Genomic DNA, 26028 nt, shown 5'->3' on the forward strand with positions numbered 1-26028 from the left:
TTCTGAACATGATATCTCAAGAACACCTTGAGAGAATCCTTTAAAATATGGTATAACATGTTCCCTGCAACTCACAGATGGACCGATTAGAATTTGGCGTGAAAAGGTCAAAGGTCAGTGTCACTGTAACCTCACTGTTACTAATGATACGATCTCAGGAACACCTGTAGAGAATATTATTATATCTGGCAGAGGCATTCAGTGGGACTTCACTGACTTCCAGGTAATCTGTGTCAAAAACAGAAGTGCTTTGTTCCAGATAATTGTCCACGATTACAACTTAAGAGCTAAACTATAAAAAAAAAAAACACTGATATGTTAATGAAATATAATCGGCTCCTCATGACAGGTGATCATGGGAGAAGGTGGTGGGTCCAGAATAATGCAAAGGTTTCAGTGCCCGCAGCGAGGCCTTTTATGAATTAAGCTGTCATCCACCTTTGAAAACCTCTGCTGAAGTGGCCCTGCGTGCATTGCCTCAGCAGGAAACACACACACACACACACACACACCTCCTTACTGGTGGCTTCTCAACACAAACACCTCTGTCTTCGCAGCCACTTGTCATGCTGTCGGTGTATAGGTTGTATATATGCTTGTTGTATGTGGGTTTGAGTGTGAGTGCGCCCCAGTAGCTTTTCTCAAAGACAGGTGTCGGTCATGGCTGGTTTGACAGCGACATGTTGTTCACCTTTCCCACAGCAAGGGAACCAGTGTCAAGATTTTATTGTCGTTCCAGCATGACCTTGACGTGCTGATGTAGCTCTGACATGAGCTACGAGATGCTGCACGTGTTGGCTCTTGAATCAGCGGCCACTTTGAGAACAGCCTGCTTTTGCCAAGGAGATAATAGGTTTTTACCCCATTTGTTTGCTTTGTGTGTTTGTCTGTCAACAGGCTATCTTATAAAAAAGATGCTGATGAAATGTGGTAGAAATGAAGGCCCAAGGAATGAGTGATTTGTTTTTTGGAGCGTATCCAGTAATATAGTGTAATAGGTTTCGTAAGACTTCTAGAGAAATACTGAGAAATGTGGCAGATTTATCCACATTTGACAACGTTGTCACTGCTAAATACAATTAATTACATCCAAGTGAAATGTTGTATTGCACATGGCAACACACTTTTTCCAACTTTATTTAACTCTCTATTGACGCTGTGGAAAAAAGTATTATTTTGTAGCACGAACGAGAAAACCAAGCAAGTATCTTCATGTCAGCGTTTTTTTTTCTAATAACACCTAAAGACACCAGGAAACACCGCGATATTTTTCTCCATCTCTTTTGTCTCCGTCCCCCGTCTCTTTTCTGCTGCCATTATTGTTGTTTTGGCGTTCTCCCATCAATTTAGGTTCTTTTGCAGTGGGTGACAGAATGTGTTGATATTACAGCTTCAATGGTGCTGGGCCCAACCATTACAGTGTCAGACAGTGTGGGTGGACATCCTGTGGATGTGTGATGCCTCTACTACACTTTGCAGTGGCACACAATTAGCGCCACAAGGGAGCCAAATGCTTTATTGCCTTTTTCCTCCCCCCTGTAATATCTCCTCCGCTTATATTGTCCTCTGTCATCTCTCTACAGCAATCTATAACTATGATGCCCGAGGAGAGGAGGAGCTGTCGCTGCAGATTGGAGACACGGTGCACATACTTGAGACGTATGAAGGTGAGAACAGGGTTATTGATGACATGTATGATCAGAGCTGACATGCCATCGTTGAATATTATTTTACTATCATCAATACAAACTCTTGTTTTGTCAAATCTTTGTACACACGCACAGTAAAATGATTTAATGTATATGCAGAAGTGATTATGGAGGTGTATTCCTGTAAATCAAAGCATTAGCAACCCCACACACTTTAGTTTGCCTGCTAGTGTTTTATATTTTGCAAAGTGATATATATGTATATTCACATGAGCAACTTTAATGTTATTCTTTATTCTAAATTTAATAAAAAAAACAGCCAACTTTGTTAAAAAGTAATGCAGGTTTTATTGATGTTTTTTGTTGTTGTGAACTATACCTGGGGGAAAACACCTTATATTTTAATGCTCTTCTCAGACTGGTACCGAGGACATAGGCTGAGGAGAAAGTCCAAAAAGGTGAGTAGCTCATAAAACAGATTACACTTTAATCTTTGCACATCTTAATGTTTACTCTTCATAGCTTTAGTTCTTCAACTCTACAACCTCTGCCCCAGTTATGCCATTGTGGTGTCTCTATTGTTATCTCTTCCTCTTCCAGGGCGTGTTTCCTGCTTGCTATATACACCTGAAAGAGGCCACAGTCGAGGGCAGCGGGTCAGTACTTGAAACTCAATGTGAATGTTTAGGAGATGGTGCAGGATGGCTCTAGTGAGTTAAAGCTGTATTTCATGTAGTCATCCGTAGTTAGGAGCATATATGTGCTGATAGATAATACCTACATCCTCCTATCAATATAGCACTTCAGATGCTGGTTCCTACTTTCCCCAGAGTATGCACACACATTTCAAATGTCAAATTGTGACCACTGGGTTATCAGAAACACATTTGTGGCAGTTGTGATGCCTCCTATAGGGCTGGCTGAAAATACTTTGGTAAATCTGTTCTCAGTCATGGCATGAAGACATGTATCAAGATATATGATGATTGGACAACCCGTTCCGGTTATTAAGCCCACTTTTGAGTTTCTAGCTCTTTCCAGCTCCCCAAAATCTGATCCCAAGCAGCAGACAACCAGTCATAATAGAAATAAACTAGAACAATAACAATAGTGTTCTACTTCCTCATGCTTAGAACCTAAACCTAAATTGTATGTAGACAGCCTTAAATTCAACTCAGAACCTTGAGGATCAGATTATTTCATAAGGATATAACTATAAGAACAAAGTGAGGAAATTAATCAGAATTAACTTAGATAACAAGCAGCATCTTTAGTAGAAGGAAAATATACAGTGGGGTTTTAATATCCTCCCGTTATAGTGAATGGGAAAAGTATCTCAGACCTTCAGAACCGATTGTGTGTAATGGTTGTGCCTGAAGACTTTGAGACTGACAACCTGGGAGATATCCAAAGCGTCTGTCCTCACACAGTGTCTGTAACCAGAAAACAAACAAGCATCTACATGTCAGATGTTTGTACTCTGATAACACGTAAGAACACCGGGAACACTGCAATATTCTTCCTGCCTCTTGTTTTTTGACACGTTGTCTCGGTTCAGAGAGGAACCAGACAAAGAATCACTGAATCACACAATGTGTTCTACTGCTGCAGGCAAAAGGAGACGGTCATTCCCACTGAGCTGCCCCTGGTTCAGGAGGTTACGACCACACTGCGGGAATGGGCCACAATATGGAGGGATTTATATGTGGTAAGCCAGCCTGTCGTCTCCCAGTAAAAACACATATTGATGTCAATGTGATGTGTGTTGTTGTAATTATTTTAAATGTTATGTTTCCTGCTAATAATGTTTTTTGCTTTCATATATTTTCATATATGTCCATATAGGGCTCAAAAATATACATATATCTCTTAAATTGGTTTTTAGAATCAGGACATATTGTTAATTAAGATAATTCCATCTGGTCACATCAGTTAGGGCTTATGTTTACCTGCACTGTACTGCTGGTAAGGACACAGCTGACAGGCCAGACTCAACCAGTGTCTATGCTGTCCATCGACAGGGGGACAAGCGCGAGATGTTCAACTCTGTCCGCGACATGATCTACGACCTCATCGAATGGCGTTCCCAAATCCTGTCCGGCACCCTCCCACAGGACGAGCTCACAGAGCTCAAGCAGAGAGTGACCTCCAAGATAGACTACGGCAACAAGTGAGGATATGTTCTTCAGAGGCTTTTCTTTTTCTTGTCCTTCACTCCCCACAGCTCATATCCCTTTATCCCCAGATCTATATGGACAAACGGCTCTTGTTGGAATAGGTCAGCAGTCACAGTCAATAGAGAACGACAGGTCATCACTTAGCTTGAGGAAAAATTGGAGGGATTTAGCTTCAGCTAACCGTACTGTAGTCCATCAAGAAATGACAGCCCTTGCTGTGTCTGCAGTGGCCCTCGAAAATCGGTTGAAATTGGAAATTGTGAAGCTCCATTCTTCTCCTGTGATGAAACTTAAAACTTTGTCCAGGTAGAGAAATTACTTGAGCCGATGCAGAAGCAGAAATGTGGTGATTAACTACATTGGCTGCATGTTGGCAGCACGCTGGTGTCTGGGTTGACTGCAAAGAAGAAAGAGTAGAACAAAGTCAGGGAGTTCTGAAAGAAAACAATAGAGATGAGAAATTTATTTGAGGAGAAAATGAGGCAATGGGGAGCGGGCTGCTGTCTCTTAGTTCACAAATGCAAGCACACACTCAGAGTATGTTTCGTGACTGGCCCTCGCTAACTCTTCCTTCTTGTTTCTATGCAAGGTACCTGGATCTGGATCTGGTGGTCAGAGACAAAGATGGAAACATATTGGACCCGGAGATCACCAGCACCGTCAGCCTGTTCAGAGCTCACGAGGCGGCCTCCAAACAAATCGAGGACCGGATCCAAGAGGAGAAGGTAAAGAGCTAAACTCTGGTCTTTATCCAGGTGGTTTATGAAAGATAAAAACTAAAAGCATTTTAGTACACAGAATGAAGGTACACAGTGTGATCTGAATGTACGAGATATCCCCCTGTGGTCTCATTTTGTGAAAGCTTTCCCCTACAATAGAGTCTGTTCTGTTCTTATGCAAAATAATATTCAACATTTGGCAAAGTCAGCGTGGGTTGATTGGCCCACCACTTTGGTCTGGACTTAAATTTCTTAACTTAGGGATAGATTCAAGTACAACAGTGAAGGTCCCTGGAGGTTACAGTTAAGTGGGGGCGGACTGTGGAACAGGAGATGGACAGGTAGATTGTTTGACCCCCGACTCCTCCAGTCTGCATTCCTAAATATCCTCGGGAAAGATACTGAACCCCAAGATTAAGTCTAGAAAAGTGCTGTATAAATACATTCCATCTGCTATGGACTGAATTTGATGATCTCACAAGTTTGTGTAAAACCAACAGGACTTCACAAGTTATCTGTGCTAATTTGGGAAAAACATCTATATTATTAAATATACTTTTTCAGTTTTCTATTTAGTGTTCTACTATTTTGTTTGGTTTGATTGGTTTTCATATTCAAATAAAAGTAACAGCAGCACAGAGAATAAGAAAATCAAACTAATAGACTAAATGCAATTGAAGGTAATAAAAATGTCATACACAAAAAAACTCTGGAGTGGACTTTTGGCTTCTGCCCAGCTTTTAGGGTAGTGCTAAAAATGAAGCTGCTCCTGGTTCTCAAGAATGCTTGACTGCTCCTTCAGAAAACCAGTCTGACTCCTCGTGTCTGTCACTCGGCTTATCGGTGGCGCCCCTCACCTGGATGTCAGCTGGCAGCATGTAGGAGTGCCAAAACGCCAAAGTGCCCTGCAGTTACGCAGTCTCATCTCCAGCGACCTTTCCATCCAGGGGTCTTTATTGCATATGCATGTGCAATAAGAGAGTGACCAGGTCAGCATGATAAATATTAATGGTGTGGCCCCAGCATATTTTTGAAGGGCAACCCGGGAATCGTGCAATCAGTCCACCTTTTACTGTAGGTGCACTCCTGCAGATGAAATGAGCGTAAAAGCTTTTTTACTCCACTAAGGAATGAACGGTAATGGTCAATGATGACTTTGTAGACATTGTTAAATCTTGCTTGTTAACTCATTAAATTTCCAGAAAGATGCTGATGCAGAGGCAGAGGCGGACATTATGTGTATGTCTATGTACATTATCTCTTTGTCCACAGTACACACTGAAGTTGTTGATGATCTCATTGATCAGGCCTGAAGTCGACCTGCATGTGACAGAAAGCCATGGAAGAACGCCCGGTATTGAACGTGATGCCTCTGTTTCTCCCTGACAGTCTCAGAAGCAGAATATTGATCTGACCAGGCAAGCGAAGTTCGCCTCCACTCCAGCGTTTGCCCTCTTTGTGACTCTGAAGAATGTTGTGTGTAAGATCGGGGAGGATGCAGAGGTCCTGATGTCGCTCTATGACCCTGTGGATTCCAAGTTTATCAGGTAAACCCTTGGATGTCTTTCTTTTTTTGGTACTAACTCTCAAGGAGTATTTTCCACTTTGATCTCAAATGATACAGTTTGCTTATAATAGATTTGGATTTGTTTCCCGACAGTATAAGTCATTGCTTCTGACTGTGTTCGACTTAAGTGTCAACAGTAAGGGGAATAGGGAGCTGGTGTTTGACATTTGAGGCTCACGTACACATTCCAGAAGCTTCAACTGTCACAACAAGTGCAAACCTTAGACTGTATATAAAAGTGGACGACCTTGCAACTTTGCAGAATTAAAGCCAAATCATCGTGATCGCCCCCTGGTGGCTGGCAGCAATATTGGTCATAAACACTGATGTATATCCAAGTGTTAATTTTTCCAGTAAGTTTGGTTTGAGTTAGTCATTTTAATGCTATTAAAACGTTTTGAAACGTCATGATTGATGGCTGACTTGTGATTGGTTAAGAGGAGGCATGGGTGGGACTTTGACTCCACAGCTCCACACCAAGATCCTTACTATTCAGACACACCACGCAGGAACATGATGAGAACAAGCACAGCCTGCTGCTCAGCGACCCTGACGAGTTATGTCCTTTTCTGTCTTCTCTCCCTCACAGTGAAAACTACCTGGTGAAATGGTCAAGTTCAGGTCTGGTGAAAGACATAGACCAGCTCCACAATCTGCGGGCGGTCTTTACAGTGAGTGTGTTTGTTGTTTGTGTGTGTGTGTGTGTGTGTGTGTGAGTACGTCCGCCTGTGGTAGCGCACTGTTTATTCAGCCATGTTATGAGGCATGTGGGAGCCTGTTTGCAGAACCTGTATTTGTTAAGCTCTCTCTGAAAAAGAGCTTGGCTCGCTGTATGTATTTACCAATGCAGTCACCTCTATCTAATGGAAGCCCAAGGGCAGAAGGGTCAGCGTGCACCCACTGGGAGCACTTTGCTAGTTTTGGAAGGTATTGCCCACAGGAAATGAATCTGTGGACACAATCACAGATGCTGCTGAAGCAATTTGTGGAAAGTTTGCTCCAAGAACAAGCCTTTAAAGATAATATGCTACACCTATGTTGTATATAATATTTTGAGCAATTGAATTTTGAACTGTAATTTTAAAATCTGATTGTTATGGATTTCTTTCTTTACAAAGCAAAAATCCCTGTTTCGTGACTCTGAGGAAATTGCGTTAGTGTTTTTTTTCATATCCTTTCTCTTTTTTTCCTCAGGATTTAGGCAGCGAGGATCTTAAGAGGGAGAAGATCAGCTTTGTGTGTCAGATTGTCAGAGTGGGACGCATGGAGCTACGAGACAATAACACCAAGAAGCTGACGTCAGGACTAAGAAGACCCTTTGGAGTGGCAGGTAAAGCAGACCACTCAGAGACACTGATAACATCCTGTTCCACCGTTAAAAACACAGATTATCATGTCAAAGACTTTTCAGAACATATCCCCTGTTTTTGTCTCAAATTTCAAAGTGAGTATTTGGCCAGTGTCTTTGCATGGCTCAATAAATACACTGGCTAAAACTCAAAGATATATTCATCTCCCATTGGCAGGCTGCCAGACGTTTCTCAACCTAATTAGATTACCGTTTTGCCAACTGTTGTCCAACAGAGAAAATTATATCGCTCTTTCAGTGTCATATTTCCTAGTGCCGCTAGAAGAGAATGTAAATGACAGCTTGATTTATGATGCCATATTTTAACAACATCATGATGATTGCTGCTGTACACAGAATGATGGAGAGGCTGATTTGAAAGTTTTCTATTTTTGAGACATAGTAGTAAAGAGTTTTATGTGGTTGACCTCGCAGTGGCGAGAATTTATTTGGTGATGCAGAGACGGAAGTTTCACAAAGGTGTGTTTGCAAAAATGAGTTAGTTTGAAGAGTGAAGTCGCCCATTGGTTTGTAAGCTGCTAGTTTGGTTTTTTGTATTGAAAAAAAAGCCAAACTAGAAGTGACAATATTTGGAGGAGTGGGGGGTGTAGCCTGACTGAGAGCTTAAGGACACTACACGCCCACCTACACCTGCGACCTCCACACATTGGACAGTACTACCTGTCAATCACAATGTATCCATGCCCCAACACAAACCTTTTCTATTAAACTAAATGGCACCATGAATTACAAAATGAGCATTATGCTGTATTGAAGAAGGCTTGAAACTAGCTAGTGAAAACATAAACTCTCTATGAAAAGTTTACTGATGTTATAAATCAAGTGCTGATCATTTTATCTTATCACTTCTTTAGAAACTGATTCATTTTTGCAACTGGTGGAGTTGCCCTCTGCTGGTCATTCGAGAAAACAGAGGTTTCAGGCACTTCCATATTGGCCTCACTTTCTGGACCCGAAGTCTTCGCCCATTTTAATATATAGTCTAAGGTTCTAATGTTAGATTTATTTAAGTTGGTGATATTAGTTTTCTGCATGTGCCACCAAACTAGAGACTACATATGGGTAACAATGACAATGTAAAATAAGGGGATCAGTCAATCCAAGTTTTGGCTCCATGTCTAAATCACAGCAGGTGAAGAATGAAGGACTGATAAATTGAAGCAATTTGTCCCACAGATCCTTCATGTCCATTATGTGTCAACTCTGACATTCCCAGATATCTGAGTTTACTTGATTTCACCTGAAATTAACTCATCTTTTTTCACCACAACCCTGCCTCTGCCTTAATTAGTGCTCAATGAAGAGGAGCCATCGTGAGCAGGGTCTGCTGTTACCACCGATGTGGCCTCAACATGCAGCTCTCTGTGTCTCTGTCACAACCACTCTGCATTCTTCAGACCTTGAGATTGCTTTAACCTCCCTCTTTTATTTGTTTTTCCCACAGTAATGGATGTCACCGACATCATAACAGGCAAAATGGACGATGAGGACAAGCAGCACTTCATCCCGTTTCAGCCGTAAGTCTTGAGCAGCACATAAATAAACATGAGGAAACGTAGAGGAAAAGAGTTTCTTTAAGCTCAGTATGATGTTGCATTAAATAGTAGAACTGATTTTCTGCTTTCACATTTGCATCCGACATTTTATGCAGTATGTCAGAGATGTGGGTGTTGTTTTTTTTTTTTTTTTTATGTCTTGAATCCTTGACACCCGATTAGCGGGGGTTTTAAGACACTACCTCGCCCCTATTCCCTGCTGACTCAATTAAGGCAATCTCATTAACTGCTGCCATTCTCGTAGGATGGCGTACAGAGCCACAGTAACCTTTTCCTTAACATGATTTACTGCATAATTGGAAATACTTCAGATTCAGGCAGTTTAGCAGGCTGCACACCCCACTTAACGCTTTTTTTGTCTCTCTGTGAACATAATTCATGGAAATTAGAGGCGTCCTGAGTGAAGAGAAGAACGGGATTTGCAAGGGGTTATTTATGTACTAATATTTGTGCGAATATTTTCCAATGAATTTACGCAGTTAACGTTTCATTTCCACAACCCATTACTGAATGTTTTTTAAGAGGAGCAGAGACAGGAAGTGAAGGAGCAATTTAGGGAAGGTTTGACGCAGTGATGTAATTTGGATTGACCCTGGGCATCCAAACAAAAGGAAATGGATGAGATGGATCAAAATCTTGTTGAAAGAGTTTTATAGGTTTAGTACTTTTTATAAAAGTCTGAGACCTTGTTGACCCTATCTCTGGTGTTTTCAAACATCCCTGTATTAAGCTAAAAATGACATAAACCATCTCTGAGAACTGTACTTGTCTCTTTAGTTTGGTCCATATCCCGTCCATTAACACGGAGGAGGTGGGTTATATGACCTATAATGCAGCCAGCAAACAGGTGGTGATTGAGATGCTTTGACTTAACATTTGGGGAACAGCCATGCTGTCCATCTTTATATAGATTCCATGTGAAAACCCATCTTGTGCCTGTTGACCTACAAAGTTAAATGTACAAATCTCTGTTCTACGTCTTTGCTTGGATTGGTTTTGATTTGTCAGACGCCCTGGAGACTGCTTCCTCCACGGTGACATCATCACTATCTTCTCCTCCATGCTTTTTTTCTTCCTCTGTTTACTTTTTGAGTCCTCTACACTGCAGATGCCGCCCTGACACACATCTGCAACACATATGGTGCTTCCCACATTACACCTGCTATTTTCGTCACTTGTTTCAAGCAGTTTGGTCTCACACCTGAGGCCCAACAGAGTACAGAACAAGTTATATTTTAGTTTGCTGTCTCGTTAAAGCAGAGTTAGTGAATCCCTGACTGTGAGTCAGGGATTTGTTGTTTTTACAGTCTGGGTTTTTATGTTCCCCGGTTTGACAACTGTTCAACACTGACTGCGGGCAGGTCAAGCTTCCCACTGCTGCAGTGAATCTGTGAATGCAGACTGGGCATCGTCATTTCCTAAACGATGATTTCTCTGTGTGTTTCTTCCACCACCCATCCTGCCTCACTGTTAACTGCTAACAAGTGGCTTTGTGTCTGTCATGGTATTCGCATCACTCTTTGGTGTGTCTCTCTCTCTCTCTTTCGCTCTCAACCCACTCCCTCCTCACAACCATCACTTTCTGGCTCTTCCTCCTCCTCCTCCTCCTCTCTCTGCTATCACTTCTCCTCTGTGGTGTTTGCCTGTTGTGTGCGTACTGCAGGCTAGCGTTGGATGACGCCATTCTCCACAAGCAGCTGAACATCTCCCGTTTTTCACCCAGGGTGGCGGGGGAGAATGACTTCCTCCAGACCGTCATCAACAAAGTTATCACCGCCAAGGAGGTCAATCACAAGGGCCAAGGTACAGTGCAACAGTTCAGACACATGAAGTGAACTCACCACATTACTGTCAAACTTATGTAAGAGTATCCAATTTGGATCAGCGCCATTGTCACCAAACATTCTTAAAGCCAGCACTTATTGATGTTGGATTTTTCTAGAGGTTTAATAACCTTGGACGGAAGGAGGATAACACCACACAACCACAAAACCAATGCAGTCTTTTATTTTTTATGTTTTTGCTTCACCGTACATAGGAAACTCAGAATTGCAAAATGTGCCTCTACCAATGCCCACTAGTCCCAACTTGCACCAGATTGCACACTATCATAGATATCAGTCCCCTTAATAGGCCTAAATCTTTTCATTAAGATCTATGAATGATTCCCCAGGGAAATGAGGGACCCACATCACATCCTTCCACCAAGTTTCATAGTAATCTGCCCAGTAGATTTTGTGCAATGCTGCTAACTAAGAAACAAATGAAAACAAAATCTATTTGGCAGAAGATTACACTAAAGGTTAGAGGGTAACAGTAAACATGCAGAATTGAACCTGAGCTACATCTCCTGTCATTTTGGTGTTCACACAAAGTGCCCCCCACACACTGGCAGGATGTTGAAACTGCTCATCTCTTTAATAAGAACATAATTCTTTGTCAAGCGCTCACATAATAAATCACAGCTCCACTATAAATAGTTGGCCTCATCACCATGACTACGGGATCTAAGTAATCCAGCTGTTGATTACGCCACTGAGCCTTCTGCAGAGACGAGATCTTATCAGCAATTTTGACGTCTGCGGTTTAGAAGAACAACATCAGACTTCTAAGAGATTTGTGGTGGGAGGAGGGGGACACAACATGACAGCCTCCATGGTATTGTTGTGCCCTATGAAGATGTACTTAGATAAATGTCAGCTCGACTGCGAAGCGCTGTGAGCAGCTGTTCTGGTCATGCCAGCATATCAAAAGGCTTCCAGCTAGTCTGCCGAGAGACGTGTCACTCATAACAATATGGTGCCTCTAAGAGAAAGTAAATAACGCGTCAGGGTTCATAAAAAGAGGCTTTTTTAAGGAGAGAAGCCGAGCTACTGAGTTACTGGTATGAAATTGATGATGTCCCATGAAAGTCCCCTGAAGGTCCTTTTGTTTTTTTGACTCAGAGCCCCAGTGTTTCATCTCAAGCGTCATACTTTTACATATCTCTTTTTTCCCCAAGACCAATTATTTAAGTCTTGGAATTAATGCACATTTTTTAAATATTCTATAACAAATGTTACTCATCTTCATATAAAACAAAGAGTGAATAAAGAAGTAGTCCAGGCATTGGGGACATTATTATGAATTTTACAGTTGGACGGAAAAAACTTTTCCATTTAGGCCACAGGGATCTGTTTGTTATGCAGAAACATATTTCTTCTAACACTGGTTAGAAGCAATTTTGAGTTAAAGCCAGTGTGTATTTAAAAAAAATCAATATATTTGGTCCTGTTCAGACCTGGCATTAACGTCAGTCCAGCCAAACCACATTGATGACACATTTACATAGTCGTAAGCTCCCATGTTCTGAGTATATTCATAGGCTTTGAGGGCAGATGGTGGAAAAACATGCTGCAAATAAAATGTGTTGTGTTTAGGTATTTAGAGCACACCTCTTTCAAATATTTGCATAAGAAAAAAGAGCACAGAAAAAGGATCTACATCTCTATTGGCTAAAAAGTGAAAGATGTACATGCAGTGTAACATCTGTCAAGTTCACTTGAAAAGCTACTTTTTGGAGCTTCTTGTAAAACTGCTTTTAATGCTTTATATGTGAAGACGCCAGGAACTCATGGCTACATTTCTGCCAACTTTCTGACTTGTTGCTCCAACTTAATTTTCCAGGCTATAAAATACTTTCTCTGGTTCTGACACCACATGAATGCACAATCAGATTCGATCACTCAGACCATATTAGGAGGTGATCGAGGAGGCGTAGGGCCACAGTCTTTCAGCTGTGGGCGCAAATATATCACAGGCCACTTGCTCACCTACAGACGTCCTCTGACGGGCCATAATTTCCTAAAGAACTGAAAATATCAGTATTTTGAAAACATTCATTTATGTTTGTGGCAGCTGGGCACAAAATCCGATCAACACTGATCGCCCTAACCCTTACTTTAGTATTTCAAATGAGTCATATCTTATTTCATTTTCAAGCTGTGTGCAGAGAATTGATTTGATTCAGCTCGCTCTAACTCATCCACTCACTTAGACACACACACACACACACATACGTACTTACACATTGACAGCAGACCTGTCTGTCATAATCTGACTGGCTAATTACAACAACACTTTTGGTCTTTGCGAACAACGATGATGTGGGTATTTATTTGCATACAGAGCGGGATGTGAGATCTGATCACAACAAGTGGTCACTCGAGACGCATGTGAAGACGCATTGTAATTCCAGCACACACACTTAGAGCTGTGATTGGATCACCCTGGATGCATCCTAATGCCTCGTATGAAAAGGTTTTATCGATCTATATGTACTAAGAACTAAGGGAAAGGCTTTAGGCTCCTATATCAGGTTCTATGGTGCTATATATATATATATATATATATATATGATATGTCTGTGCTATAACAGTGACACTTTGATGTCACCAGATGGAGATTTTCTACTCAATCACTTTTATCCAAACCTCACCGGGTGAACACACACACTGTGTTTCCTCATCACATCCATGGGGGTAACTTTATTTAGTGTCTTGCCCTCGAGCTGTGTCGTGTCACTCACACATCTGACAGTGTAAAAGCACAAGGTTTGTCTTTTTTAGTATTTTCCCGGGGGCAGTTTGCTCTCATGATGTCTGTCTTTTTTCCTGACGTAATCTCGGTCACGCCCCTCTTTGCGTTGAATGCAAAACCAGGCCTGTGGGTGACTCTGAAGCTGCTCCCTGGAGACATCCATCAGATAAGGAAGGACTTCCCTCACCTGGTGGATCGATCGACCGCAGTGGCACGCAAGATGGGCTTTCCTGAGATCATCATGCCAGGTTCTCCTTAGCCATCAGTCTATGAAAGTCTCATTTTAAATTTAAACGACACTTGACACTTCATTTGTTTAGAAAGTGATTTTAAATTAAGGTCTATGATTTTCACAAAATGTCTGCAAGGAAAGAAAATAGCTTGCAGTTGATTGAGGTTAATTCATTAGTTATGAAATGGACCGAATGCAGCCATCAAGGCAATGATACCACTTAAGGCACCTAGGATCTAATGTGTCGAACTGTAATATTCATATAAAAAGCATGAACTTTAAATCCTATGAAAAGAGATGATTTGGTGACTTGCTAGTTTCTGTTTTCTGCAGGTGATGTGCGAAATGACATCTACGTGACTCTGGTTCAGGGGGACTTTGACAAGGGAAGCAAGACCACTCCCAAAAACGTGGAGGTGACCATGTCTGTTTACGACGAGGACGGCAAGAAACTGGAGGTACGACTTTGGGAATGTTAACTTACCAGCTCTGGTGTATTTCCCTCGGTCAGCTCCTCCTCAGCATTCAGGACACAGGTGCTGCAGCCTATCGCTCTCTTGGACGCTGTGTGATTTACCGGGCTTTCTTTAATCCCACACAGCTCAGCATGCTGCTTAACTGACCGGCACTCCTATAAAACAGTGTGATACACAGACCAGACCGAATGCCTTCGCCCACCTGTCAAAACTGACAGACTGCAATACTGGTGCTCTGTGGTTGATTGACTAGCTTAAAATGTGCCTCACTGCAGGACTCAGCTTTCACAGTCAGTCTTTACAGATGTGAGTGCACGAACAGGCAAGTGATGAAAGATGAGAAATCAGCTTCTTGTTTCTGGTCCAATTACCTTCGCTAATGAAGTTAAAAGGATCATTTTCTCCCCCGTCTCTTTGTTTGCTTGCAACTCATCTCAAAACATTTATTTGGGTGAAATTTTCACAGAAAACTGAATTTCTTCAGAAACTCAAACACAATCATGTGAAGCCCTGAAAAGGTCATTTGGGAGTATTTAGTGAGGATTACATCGTGATAATATCTCGCTATTGTTTGCCATCCCCATAATGCAACATTGTCATTTCATTATAGCCACACAGGTTCACAGTAAAACTCAGTAAGTGGATCCAGAGTGCCGGGTTGCACTGGGATGAGAGATGAGAGATAATGGGCTACATATTGAGATGTGATAACCCGACCTGAGCCTGGTTTGGGTTCAGGTGAAGAACATTTTTAGAATTGGGTCACGTTGGCTCAGCTAATTTCTTTACACTGCACATGTCTGCAATTGGGGAAAACAAGCAATAACCATGCGTGTCAGGGACAGGGTATCAAACTCCGTGCAGCTTACAGTACTGCATTGGGCTTAGTGTTCTCTTGGGCTCAGACAGAAAAATCTCGGCCCAAGCCACACTCTACTACTTATGGCCGAGAGGAGAGGGTATAAAAGAAAAAAGGTATTGCGAGATAATACAAAAGTATTCACCGAATAAATTCTTCCTTCGACCTGTCGGAGGCTCCATACAATTATGATGGACACCAATTTGCAAGCAGGAGAGAATGTTAACTGGAGATAAGCTTCCGAGTTTTGTCCATATTTTAATCATGTACCAACCCCTCAGTGTCTAATGTCCTAATAAAGCTTTTGTTTCATCAAGAGTCTCTCACCAGCGACCGCTCTCTGATGTTTAATTACTGTGGGACCCCCCCTGCGCTTGACTGTACCTCTTGTTCTGCAGAGGGCATCGCTTAATGTGGCGTACGAGAGGTTTAGAGATGTTCGACATGAAGAGTGTGTGGGAGGAAGTGATGTAGTGGCGTGTTGTTTGATTTTAACACAGTTTGTCGTGATCCTGTATCATATTGTTTGTATTTTGTTGCAGGGCTTTTTTTGTTCATTCCATGACATTTTACTGGTACAGTGCTATTATGTCCACACCACAGTGAGTGAAAGTTACAGGGAGTGGTGATGAATAAGTGATTTCACATGGTCGTGGGGAGACCTCCTGCAACCAGCAAATCAAACAAGAACGTCATCAGCCTCAGCCGCCTCAATTACACACATTAGCCTCAGATTGAGAGTCTTCATCAGTGATTCTGCACAGCAGGCCGAGGAAGTGTAAGGAGCAGTGGTGATTATACTGTAAATGCCCTTCTCTCAATGCTGGGTTGTCTCATCGCTCAAGTATTCTCACTGTGACTGTTGAATGGTGAATGTTACAGACAAATATTTCACTTTTCACTGCTAACACAGATGAAAGCTTCAGTTACAAAGCAAAGCAATTGGATATTTTTTAGAAATGTGCAGTTTGGGGATGGACTGATTGGAACCAATGGCAGCGTGTGATGACGATCAAGAGACTGATCACATCCACGAGGGTGGTGTTGTGTTTGCGGTGCTGCAGCTTCCTCCAACATCTTGTTTTTCAACTTTTCCCCGATTCTCATCTGTTCAGTTCTCCAGGGATCAGTGCTAATTGGTTAAATTCTTGGATTTTAATTGACTGAAAGGAAGTTCTCATCCTGATATGAGAGGCTCTGTCACTTCCTGCAGCTTGATATGATACTTTGATGAAGGAAAGCTTCTCTGTAATTTATCCCAACTCACAGCTTGCTCAAAACACACAGTGTTTGAATCTGGACAGTGACTCATGGCACCTCGACCACCCCCCCTTATTTTTCGCCTCTTCTTAAAATGTTACAGGAACCAGCACCTGCCCCCCCAGATGTACTCAGCATGGCTTGGGGGGTGGGTGCTTAGATAGAGCCTGTTATTCCTCATAATTGCTGGTTGTCAGAAACCATTAGTGTTGGAGCTCTTCAGCCACGGCGCACTAGCAGGCCAGGGAGTCAGCTGCAGTAGTGGGAGGAAAGATGCACACTCACTGAGTGCAGATTGATAGAAAACGAGGCATGCGTCCCGTTCGCTGTCAGTACATCCTTGTGCCAAATCCCCCAGTGGGAAGAAAATAGTTTACAAACACACCCTGACCTGTTGTGGAAACTCCAAGGACCCACTAGGGACACCAATTTACATAGCTGGATCCATCGGCACCAGCTGGTCCTTCTCCCTGTGCCTGGCTTTCCTCCGCTTCTCCCCGCATGCGAGCCACTGCTTCTCCTTCCTAAATAATTCATTTCTAATTTATTTCTTATATCTACAGTGCTGTCATAAGACAGGCAGCCAACAGGCAAGCGCTCACGCATAAAGTGCAACCTGACTGCATGCAAGATTTTCTGCCCCTGGGACTCCATTTTATAAATATAAGTGCTTGATCTTTCTCACGCTGTAAGTGTGCTAATGTTTTGACAGGGTGATAATGGCTCGACCATCATGATTATATGTCTCAGGCTCCATCCACACCACTATGTTTCAGTTTAAAAAAAGCATCACTGCTGATACGTTTGCATCTGCTGTCCAGATTTGTTTAGCGCCTAAAAGAAAAAGTTCTGGAAATGCTGTTACCCTGTTTTGTTTGAAAAGTCTGAGGAAAAAACATTTTCTTCCTAATTGCTTTTTATTCGGTGGAAGCTGGACTTCCAGCAGTAAATGTTGTAAACACCGTCAATAACAGTTCCACCTCATTGTGAGTGCTAGACAGTTAATCCCTCATCTTACCATTTATTGTTGTTTTTTTTCTAGTTCGTAGTATTTTCTGTAACCAAGCAACTAAATGTAGAGTAGAAAATCTGATTCCTACTTGTCCAGTGTAAATGAATGTGATGTTTTCAGGTGTTTGAGTGTGGACGGGGATTATTACCAATGTGGAACTTAAATGCTCGTATAGCTGGAGATCATTTTATTTTTACAATGGCGCTTTAAAACGAAAAAATAGTTTTATGACTGTCTTAAAGAGTCTTAAACCATCATGACCAGGTAACCAGCTTTATTCGAACCTAACTAATTTGATAAATTTCCATTCTCTACCCAGAGTGTGATTTTCCCTGGAGCTGGAGATGATGGCATCAATGAATACAAGTCTGTCATCTATTACCAAGTGAAACAACCGCGTTGGTTTGAAACTATAAAGGTGTGTCCTCCTCCCTTCTTCTTTTTTGGTATTCTTCAGTGTAACATCTTAGTCATTATTTTTGCACCTTCACTGCACAATTGCCCTTTGATATAATTCTCAAATCCATTATTCATCACACAGGTTTCCATCTCCAGCAGCATGTAGACTGTGGTGTCTGCTGAATAATAACCAATGAAACTTTGGTGCATAGAAAGGCAGTAATGAACATTAAACCACACAGTAGATTAAGTGGTCAATGTAGTGGTAGCAGGAACGTATAGAAATATTAAGCTATTGATCTGTGACACTTGGAGAAACCAGTAGCTTTGCATGTTTTAGCCCATTTACCACATATCACTTATACCTCATTTTGCAAACCATGCAAACTTGCACTAGATATTTTTTATGCATTTTAGTCCAGATGGTCATTTTTTTCAACTTCTGTTCAACAAGAGCTTAATTTTGCTCCCGTCCCTGAAAAGATGCTTTTTGAACCTGTCACTGTCCCTCTCTCTCTCCTTTATCCCAGGTTGCCATTCCCATTGAAGATGTGAACCGGAGCCACTTGCGGTTCACCTTTCGCCACCGGTCATCACAGGACTGTGAGTACAAACATCGGCACGGGAACAATCGGTTTTTGTCACTAGTGACCGGCCACACAATTGGCTGTTAATCTGTCCCCAGCAAAAATAATGGAAGAAATCCAATCGGAGCAGATGCGTTGCATGGTGATAAATACTTTGAAGCTCACTCTTTGTCACATTAATCAGAGGTATTAGTCTGCCCCTGCACAAAGCTGTGTCACGGAGGGGCTTGTCAGTGCCTACAGCTGGGATGTGAAAAATGCCTGAGGGAGCTCATTTGTTTATTGGAACCTGTGTGTAGCTGAATGCAGCCAGTGTTCGATGTCCTTCTGTTTTTTAACATCCTTTTTAATTTTGGGGGTGTAGAGGGCAGGAGAGCCTGGTAGCGGCAGCCTTGCCAACCCATCTGCCCACCACATGGCGTGTTTCTCTGGCAGAAGGAGAGGTTCAGGGGAAAAGTATTTTTGAGAGGCATTAAGAGCCGTGACAGCTGTATACTAAATATACAAAAACAACCCATTCATATCACACAGGCAGAACTGGGAGGATATCCGCATGGAGAAGTATACTTTCTCCCCAGTAAAGAAATCTGCAGCTACCTTCATCCCCCCATTTCCTAAAACCCTGCAGCTCTGTTCGGTTTGTCACCTGCATGCAGGGGTTTTGGAGAAAATGACCAACCAGAGTTCGATGCTGGTTTATAATCCACTTGGAGAGGCTTCTTGTCATGCCTGGCACCTTCCCTCTCCAGGGACTAATGTTGTTAGGAGGCATGCTTTTGAAACTCTGTGACTGTTATCTTGCAGGAAAGGTTGCTTTAGAAACTGGCTCACCTTAAGTGACTCTGGGACAGGGGGGGCATGCTGATGCTGCCAACTCAGCGCTTACATTTGGCAATAGAGAGATATGGTGAATTAGTGGACTTTGTACGTGGTGTGTCTTGTGTTTCCCTCCTAGAGTGAGTTTATAAAATTATACAACTCCCATTATAGAGACATGTTGTTATTATGACCCCTGCGCACACAATCTAACTTTGTCCGAGTTTCTGATTGTCCGCATCTGTTCAGGCAGGTTTCTTTGGCATCTGGCTCTTCCTGTCATTTGTGCACTGACAGTTTCTTCAGTAGTTGAGGTTGAACCCGCTGTGATTTATTGGCTGCCTGCAAAAGCTGGTTTTGTTGATGCATTCACCACTCTGCTGGATTTAGCTTCTCCTGTTGTTCACTTGTAATGATGCAGTTTATCCTCCCCATCACAACTTGTTTGTAGGACGTTCACATATTCAAACAAATTATCCTGAACAGCCCTCGATACTGGCAGAACTTAAAAAGCACTCTTTATGTTTTCTTCTCAGCTACTGTGGTTTTAATTCTTAAAGGCACAATGTGATATCACAATAGTTTTCAAACAATTTTCTCTTCCCCTGAGCCACCATGACAGCTATGAATGTAACTTCACAGTCAAAGCACAGAATCATGTGGATGCAGACTCTGACTCTCACATTCAATTATATCCATTCTAAAGCTGATTAAATCACTTGTACAGACAGTTTGATGTCAAAATTATTCCTAGTTCAATATATGTAATTTTATTTTGAGTATATCGTGTTGTTTCTTTTTGCCAGAATCTCATGGTGACAGTCAGAAGTTATCTCACAACTGCCCTAGTGGTCAGGACCCCAGGATGAAAATCAATGGCTTAAAATATAGACCGAAGGGTGTTTAGTTTGTCCTTTTGAAATTAGGTCAGACAGACTGCAAGACAACATGTCTATGTTCTATCGTCCAAGTCCAGAAAAACAGGGAAATACTTCACCTCTCTACATGTGAAGGATTTCTAAGAAAAGCCGAGAACTATAGATGAAGCCCTCTGAGTCGTCTCCTGTCACCTGCCTGTGTTCTCCCCGCTCCCTCTGCTGCTTCTAGCCAGAGCTGAACTTTCAGTAGAAATGCAGAGCTGCTCATCACGGCCACTTCCAGCGCTCATGTGTTCACTATCTCAGCCCCTTGTTTGAGAGGCAGCGAGCCTCTAACCCAGTGCATCAGATTACCACCCCAACATTGTCAGGCCTCAACAGACTGATGTCTGCTATCATGGGTGCCACCATGGCTGGTAGAGTCCTCCCCCCACCATTTTTTTCTCTCTTCAGTTTCATTTCTGTCATTATGCCACTGCCTGGTGAGCATGGTGGTGGGCATGCTTTTCAATGTTGCATAGCACACTTAGAATAAACCTCATGTAAGAGCCCACCTTAGAGGTCGGTGTGTGCAGAAGTTCCACTCAAAAAAACTTTTTTTTTTCACTAATACGTGTTTCTCTACTGGGTGGCATGAGTACAGTGTTTTCCCTCCACTGGTCCCTCTCATACCAGCCTAGCAATTATTCACAGGCGAGGCTGCAGGCAGCAAACCAATGAGGGGATTTATGCAGATAGAATGCGTGAGATACTTCGATGAATCACTTCTCCCCGTACATAAATTTGAGCTGGTTGATCCCCTGTGATGATATATGTGGCCCTGTCCAAACGCTTGGTTACAGGACAAAGTCATAAGTCTCCTGCTTGTTTATGCAGCGCTTCCATTATACAACCTCCGACCACAGACACACACACACACACACACACACACACACACACACACACACACACACACACACACACACACACACGTGTATGCACATAGACACGAGCAACACCCTGAGAGGGATTATACACTGTATACTGTTCACAGATCAATGACAGTGTTTACACTGATGCAAACAGGATGTAGACAGAAGTGGATTATATATGTTGATTAAAATGAGCAAATGTGATTTTTAACAAAAGGAAAATTGCATATTTTTAATATTTCTTATTATGAAAACAACTTATGCACAGATAGGCACAGTGCAAATTAAGTTCTCATTAGGGAATAGTAAATTCTTGTGCAAACTTGGGAGCTGACTCAGGACCCTTATAGTGCTGAGATTAGCATTTGGGGTTATCAGTTTTATTAGTCTGCTAGTTTGTTAATGACTTGTTGTAAAGTCAGTCACGCTGCATGGTTCATTGATGTGGAGTCTGTCCCTGCAAGCTCATAATGTCGCCTTAGATTTCCTGAAGAACAGTTCCAATATATTTACTCGTAAGATTCAGTCACAAAACGTGTGTTTTGTGTAGAATTAGTAAAATAAAGTGTGTCTCAAAGAAAAACAATATCACCTCCATGTGTGTTTCTTCTTCTTCTCTCCTCCTACAGCAAAAGACAAATCAGAGAAGATATTTGCTTTGTCTTTCGTGAAGCTGATGCGGTACGATGGGACGACTCTGAGGGACGGTGAGCACGATTTCATCGTGTACAAGGTAAACAGGAAACATCCCGTAACATGATTTAAAAGTCCGTATTTGGCTTTTCTGGTATCTTTGTTCCAGCCCACACTCGTCATGACAGAGAGAGAAATGTGAAGAATTAGCCAGTGTTATTAGTTTCTTCCACCATATTAGTTTCAGCTGCCTTCTATAGAGAATTGTATAGTAACTACACATCAACCCCCAAAGTGAAATGAAATTACCTTCCAGTTAAAATCCCCTGAATAATTATACCTTTGCATCACAGTGCCCATTTATGTTAATTAAAAAGGCAATGTGGAAAAAATTCCCCCCAAATAGATTTTTCTTGTCTCATATCTTTGCTTTGCCGTTATCAGTCGAAATTACTGTTTGGCAGAGAGTTTTGTTGTTATTAGTCCCACTTGCAACTACTGGCAGTAAACACAGGGAAAATTCGCCTCACAAAGACTTGCAGTAATGGAACACAATACTTCACAACAGAAACTGCAGATATGGATTTCTGTGTTTGCAGTGATTTCTGTGTTCCTCAACTGCCTCAGTTGTAAATTGTTAATTTGCTCATATATTGACTCAATTGTATCTCGGGAAAACCAGGCAGAGGCGAAGAAGATGGAAGACTCGTCTTTGTACCTGAACCTACCTGCCACCAAGCTGGAGCTGGAGGAGAAGGGCTACTCCACCACGGGTAAAAGCACCCACAACCTGGGCAACTGCACCATCAGCAAGGACTCCTTCCAGATCTCCACGCTGGTCTGCTCCACCAAACTTACACAGAACGGTACGAGCCTCTGCACCAGTTTATATTGTTATCTTTTTTTCATTGTGTTATTTTTACAGATGTTTCGATACCATTGTTTCTTTCCCAATATTGATTCCGGTTCTGCTTCTTTGCTGCTCTAATAACAGTTCTTGCCAGTCGCCAGTTCTTGCCAGTACAGCAAAACTGCTGATTTGGAAGAAGTGAAGGTGAAGAAGTAAAATACAGGAAAATAACATTTCTGGGTGAAACTAATATAGTTTAAAGATCGGGTCAGTACATAGATTTGTGTAATTTCTAAAGCTGACCTGACATTTTATTGGAGAAATTTCCGATTCAGGAATAGTAACATCTGTCTTTTGATATGATGTAATCCTACAGCCTCTAACTTGACTGTAAACCGATGCACAGTAACCACACGTCACTTAAAGTAGGAATTTGGGACCGCTGCCTTGTTTTGCTTCTTTCCACCTGGTCACGTTGGACACTTGCCCTCGCTCGGACAAGATTCCCTTCATTCCTTCTCTCCCTCATCCTACCTTCTTCTTCAACTCCCCTCTGTATCGGTCTCTGTCAGTGGATTTGATTTCTCTGCTGAACGTCAGCTCTGCTCTGTTCACTTACTAAGCAAAGGAGAAATCTGTTCTTTGTGGTTGATCGAGTAATGATTTTGGCCTGTTGAGTTTGCTCCAGCCTTTTACACCTGGTTATAGATCACAACAGACGTTACTGTAAACCCTCTCAGACATGTTGGTATTTCCAGACTGAGTGGTTCTGATTTCACCGTTAACAGACCCTCCTACGTGCCTGCCTTGCTTTCTCCTGTTGATGCATTGTGCTGCTTTGTTTATTTTGGTATGCAGGACCGAGCCTTCATTTTAATTAGAGTCAAAATCAAAGCTTCCTTGGTTCCTCTGTGGGGTTTTTTTTTGGCCACAACCTGAAAGAGAGTGAGAATGAAGAAGAGGCAATTTCACTGCAGGCTGACTTTAACTAAATTAATTGTTTTGCTCGTCCACAGCAACACCCTGTTTGAATAAGAAGTGCATCGTGCCCTAATGTTTTTATTCATGCTTGTACAAAGATCATTTTAAATTGTTGAGCAAGGGCAGAGTGAACTGTTTAACAAGTGTGAGACAACACATCATCAATTTACAAAGTCTTTTTCTCAATATCAGAGCTCACACTCATTGTGTTGACCTGTGAAAAGAGCCACATGTGCTTACCCTCATGTGTTAAAAATGACATCATCCTTTTGAAAGTTAAAATCCTCCTTCCAGGAATATCGTCTTCAAAAATGTCAAGAATAGCTTCACTTTTCCTGTTGGACTGCTTCTCCCATTAGAGGACAACAGGACTCGCTTGTTTTGCCTTTTGCAGTTAAGAACAGAAGCTCTTGCATCTCAGCATCTTTTTGTATGATTAAGAAAAACACATGGCTGTAGAGCTTGATGCGGTGACATTTAGGAAACACACGATTTCCAAAAAGGAGAAACAATATTCAGTGGAAGTGTTCTCTCTACCAGCTGCCACACTCACTTGGAGGCCTTTTGTAAATCTTTGCTATCTTATTAAAAAAAACTTAAATGGGAGGAAACAGTGCATTTCCTAATCCTAAATGTTGCCCAAATAACTTGCATAACAAAAAAGAAGCCTTGGTACTCAGCTGCCTAGAATTGTCAAAATGCTGCTGCATATATTGTGTGAAAGAAGAGGGCGTTCTGTGTTGCAGTAATATTCCCATTGAGGGTTATTAAGTTTAGTCTGTGGTTTAAGTTGTCACTTAAATACAGTCGTGTTGCTTCCTACTCTGATCAGTGGGTGTTGATGTCAGCAGATGAGCAGTCTCAGTTACAGCAGCAGAACCTGCCCACACTCATTACACCAGCCAGAGGAGAAATGTGTGTAGCTCCAAATGTTCTCTACACTGTTATGTAGATGTACACGCACCATCTGCTCTTCTTAGTTCACCTTGCCTTCCCCTTTTCACTTTGTGAGAAAGATGGGATGCAGTGTTTGCCTCTTAGACTGTACAGATGGAAATAATGCAGCCAAAATATCCTGGATACAAATGCCGCCATCTTGTACCGATGATGTTGTTCAAAAGCACAGTAGGGATCTGGGAAGATGGAGCCATGGTATCAAAGTCACATCAACAGTCTCAGCTGTCAATCACAACGTTTCACCCCATTTTTATAGCATCAAATAAATAATTTAAACCAGACATACTTACGTAAAACTTTAGAACTGACTTAAATGACAATAAATTATTTGGTCCATGTTCCATCTGCCAACATGGAGGAGGTGGAATTTATGACCTATAATGCAGCGAGCCACCAGGGGGCAATTGAGACACTTTGATTTCACTTTTGGGAGCAAAATGTGAGTTGAAAATGTTAATAATCTCCTCTTGCCATCCTGAGTGTATCTTAAGATCTCAATCATCACCTCAACTCATATTCATCTTTGCCTAAGTGGTTGCTCTCAAGTGTTTTTTTCCCTAAGAAAAATGCCCCTTGCAACAGGAGTCATACACGACACCTCATCCCTGATCCCACATCTGAGATGAAACACTCTTTTTAATTAAGCTAGATTTATGCAGACGGTCTCCCAGCACTGGGAGCGTGTGTGAAGTGGCTGCCGGTTCCTTCCCTGGGTATTTGGAGTGTGCTTCTCTAAGTGGAGGCTGAAGGAGAAGCTAGAGATCCAATGACAGCCGAGCGGGGAGCGGGACTGGCCGGGCGGAAGATGTAACATTCTGTTCCTACCCTGGCTGGAATTTAAAAATATATTTCATGAAAATTTGTTTTTAAGTTTTTATGCTCTTACAGAAAGGCTTGCACTTAAAAACTTCAGAACTGCATCCAAGGCTTTTACTATTAAGAATAAAAGGACAAGCTATTAGACTACTTAAGGGTTTGGTTTGCAGGCAAAAATGAACAGAAAATTCTCTTGTCATGCAAAGTGTTCCGTAAACAAACACTCAAATGGTGATAATGGGGACGCTTGTGTATTTCGCTTGTGGAGTGACGATATAACCTGTTCCCTCAAAATTAATGACTCCACCACTCCAATCTCCATCTGACATTTCTGTTGCATCTTTTAAATCTTGCTGCCTGCAAGGACGTTCACTCTCTAGCATGTTATTTGTCACTGAGGAATTTGAGCCGCCTCACTGTGCCGTGTGCTACGGACAGCGTGGCTGCTAACAGCTGTGTCTCATTGGGACCAAACTGCCCGATGATTTATCCCATTCATTCCAGTTGTCTCTCTTGGGTGCCTAAGCGTCAGTTTTCAAATTCATCTCCCCCTGGGGTGGAGGGGATCCCTGGTGGTTTAAACAGGATCTTGTGACTGAACCCTGATTGGTTGTCAGGTTCGCAGAAGATAGGCATCCATCACCGGTTTGCTGTGCTTGATTGGCTCTCCCATACTCAATGAAACATGGCACATGGAGAGAGGCAGCGGTCGACACAGAGATGCTGGGAGTCAAGCCAGGCAGGCA

At 42.1% G+C, this 26028-nt stretch overlaps 1 protein-coding gene across 1 annotated transcript in view; it reads left to right on the plus strand.

Annotated features, from left to right (window-relative positions):
* dock1 (dedicator of cytokinesis 1) overlaps positions 1-26028 on the plus strand; it is a 155915-nt gene that overhangs the window by 15189 nt on the left and 114698 nt on the right. The window contains exons 2-18 of the mRNA XM_020083260.2: positions 1584-1667; positions 2067-2107; positions 2250-2305; positions 3261-3357; positions 3671-3819; positions 4416-4551; positions 5935-6092; positions 6702-6783; positions 7307-7442; positions 8926-8998; positions 10761-10840; positions 13738-13863; positions 14181-14305; positions 17774-17872; positions 18384-18456; positions 21675-21778; positions 22361-22544. Of these exons, the coding sequence (XP_019938819.1) occupies positions 1584-1667; positions 2067-2107; positions 2250-2305; positions 3261-3357; positions 3671-3819; positions 4416-4551; positions 5935-6092; positions 6702-6783; positions 7307-7442; positions 8926-8998; positions 10761-10840; positions 13738-13863; positions 14181-14305; positions 17774-17872; positions 18384-18456; positions 21675-21778; positions 22361-22544 (1803 nt within the window). The remainder of the gene's footprint in view (positions 1-1583; positions 1668-2066; positions 2108-2249; positions 2306-3260; positions 3358-3670; positions 3820-4415; positions 4552-5934; positions 6093-6701; positions 6784-7306; positions 7443-8925; positions 8999-10760; positions 10841-13737; positions 13864-14180; positions 14306-17773; positions 17873-18383; positions 18457-21674; positions 21779-22360; positions 22545-26028) is intronic.

Source organism: Paralichthys olivaceus, chromosome 21, assembly GCF_024713975.1.
Source record: "Paralichthys olivaceus isolate ysfri-2021 chromosome 21, ASM2471397v2, whole genome shotgun sequence".
NCBI lineage: Eukaryota > Metazoa > Chordata > Actinopteri > Pleuronectiformes > Paralichthyidae > Paralichthys > Paralichthys olivaceus.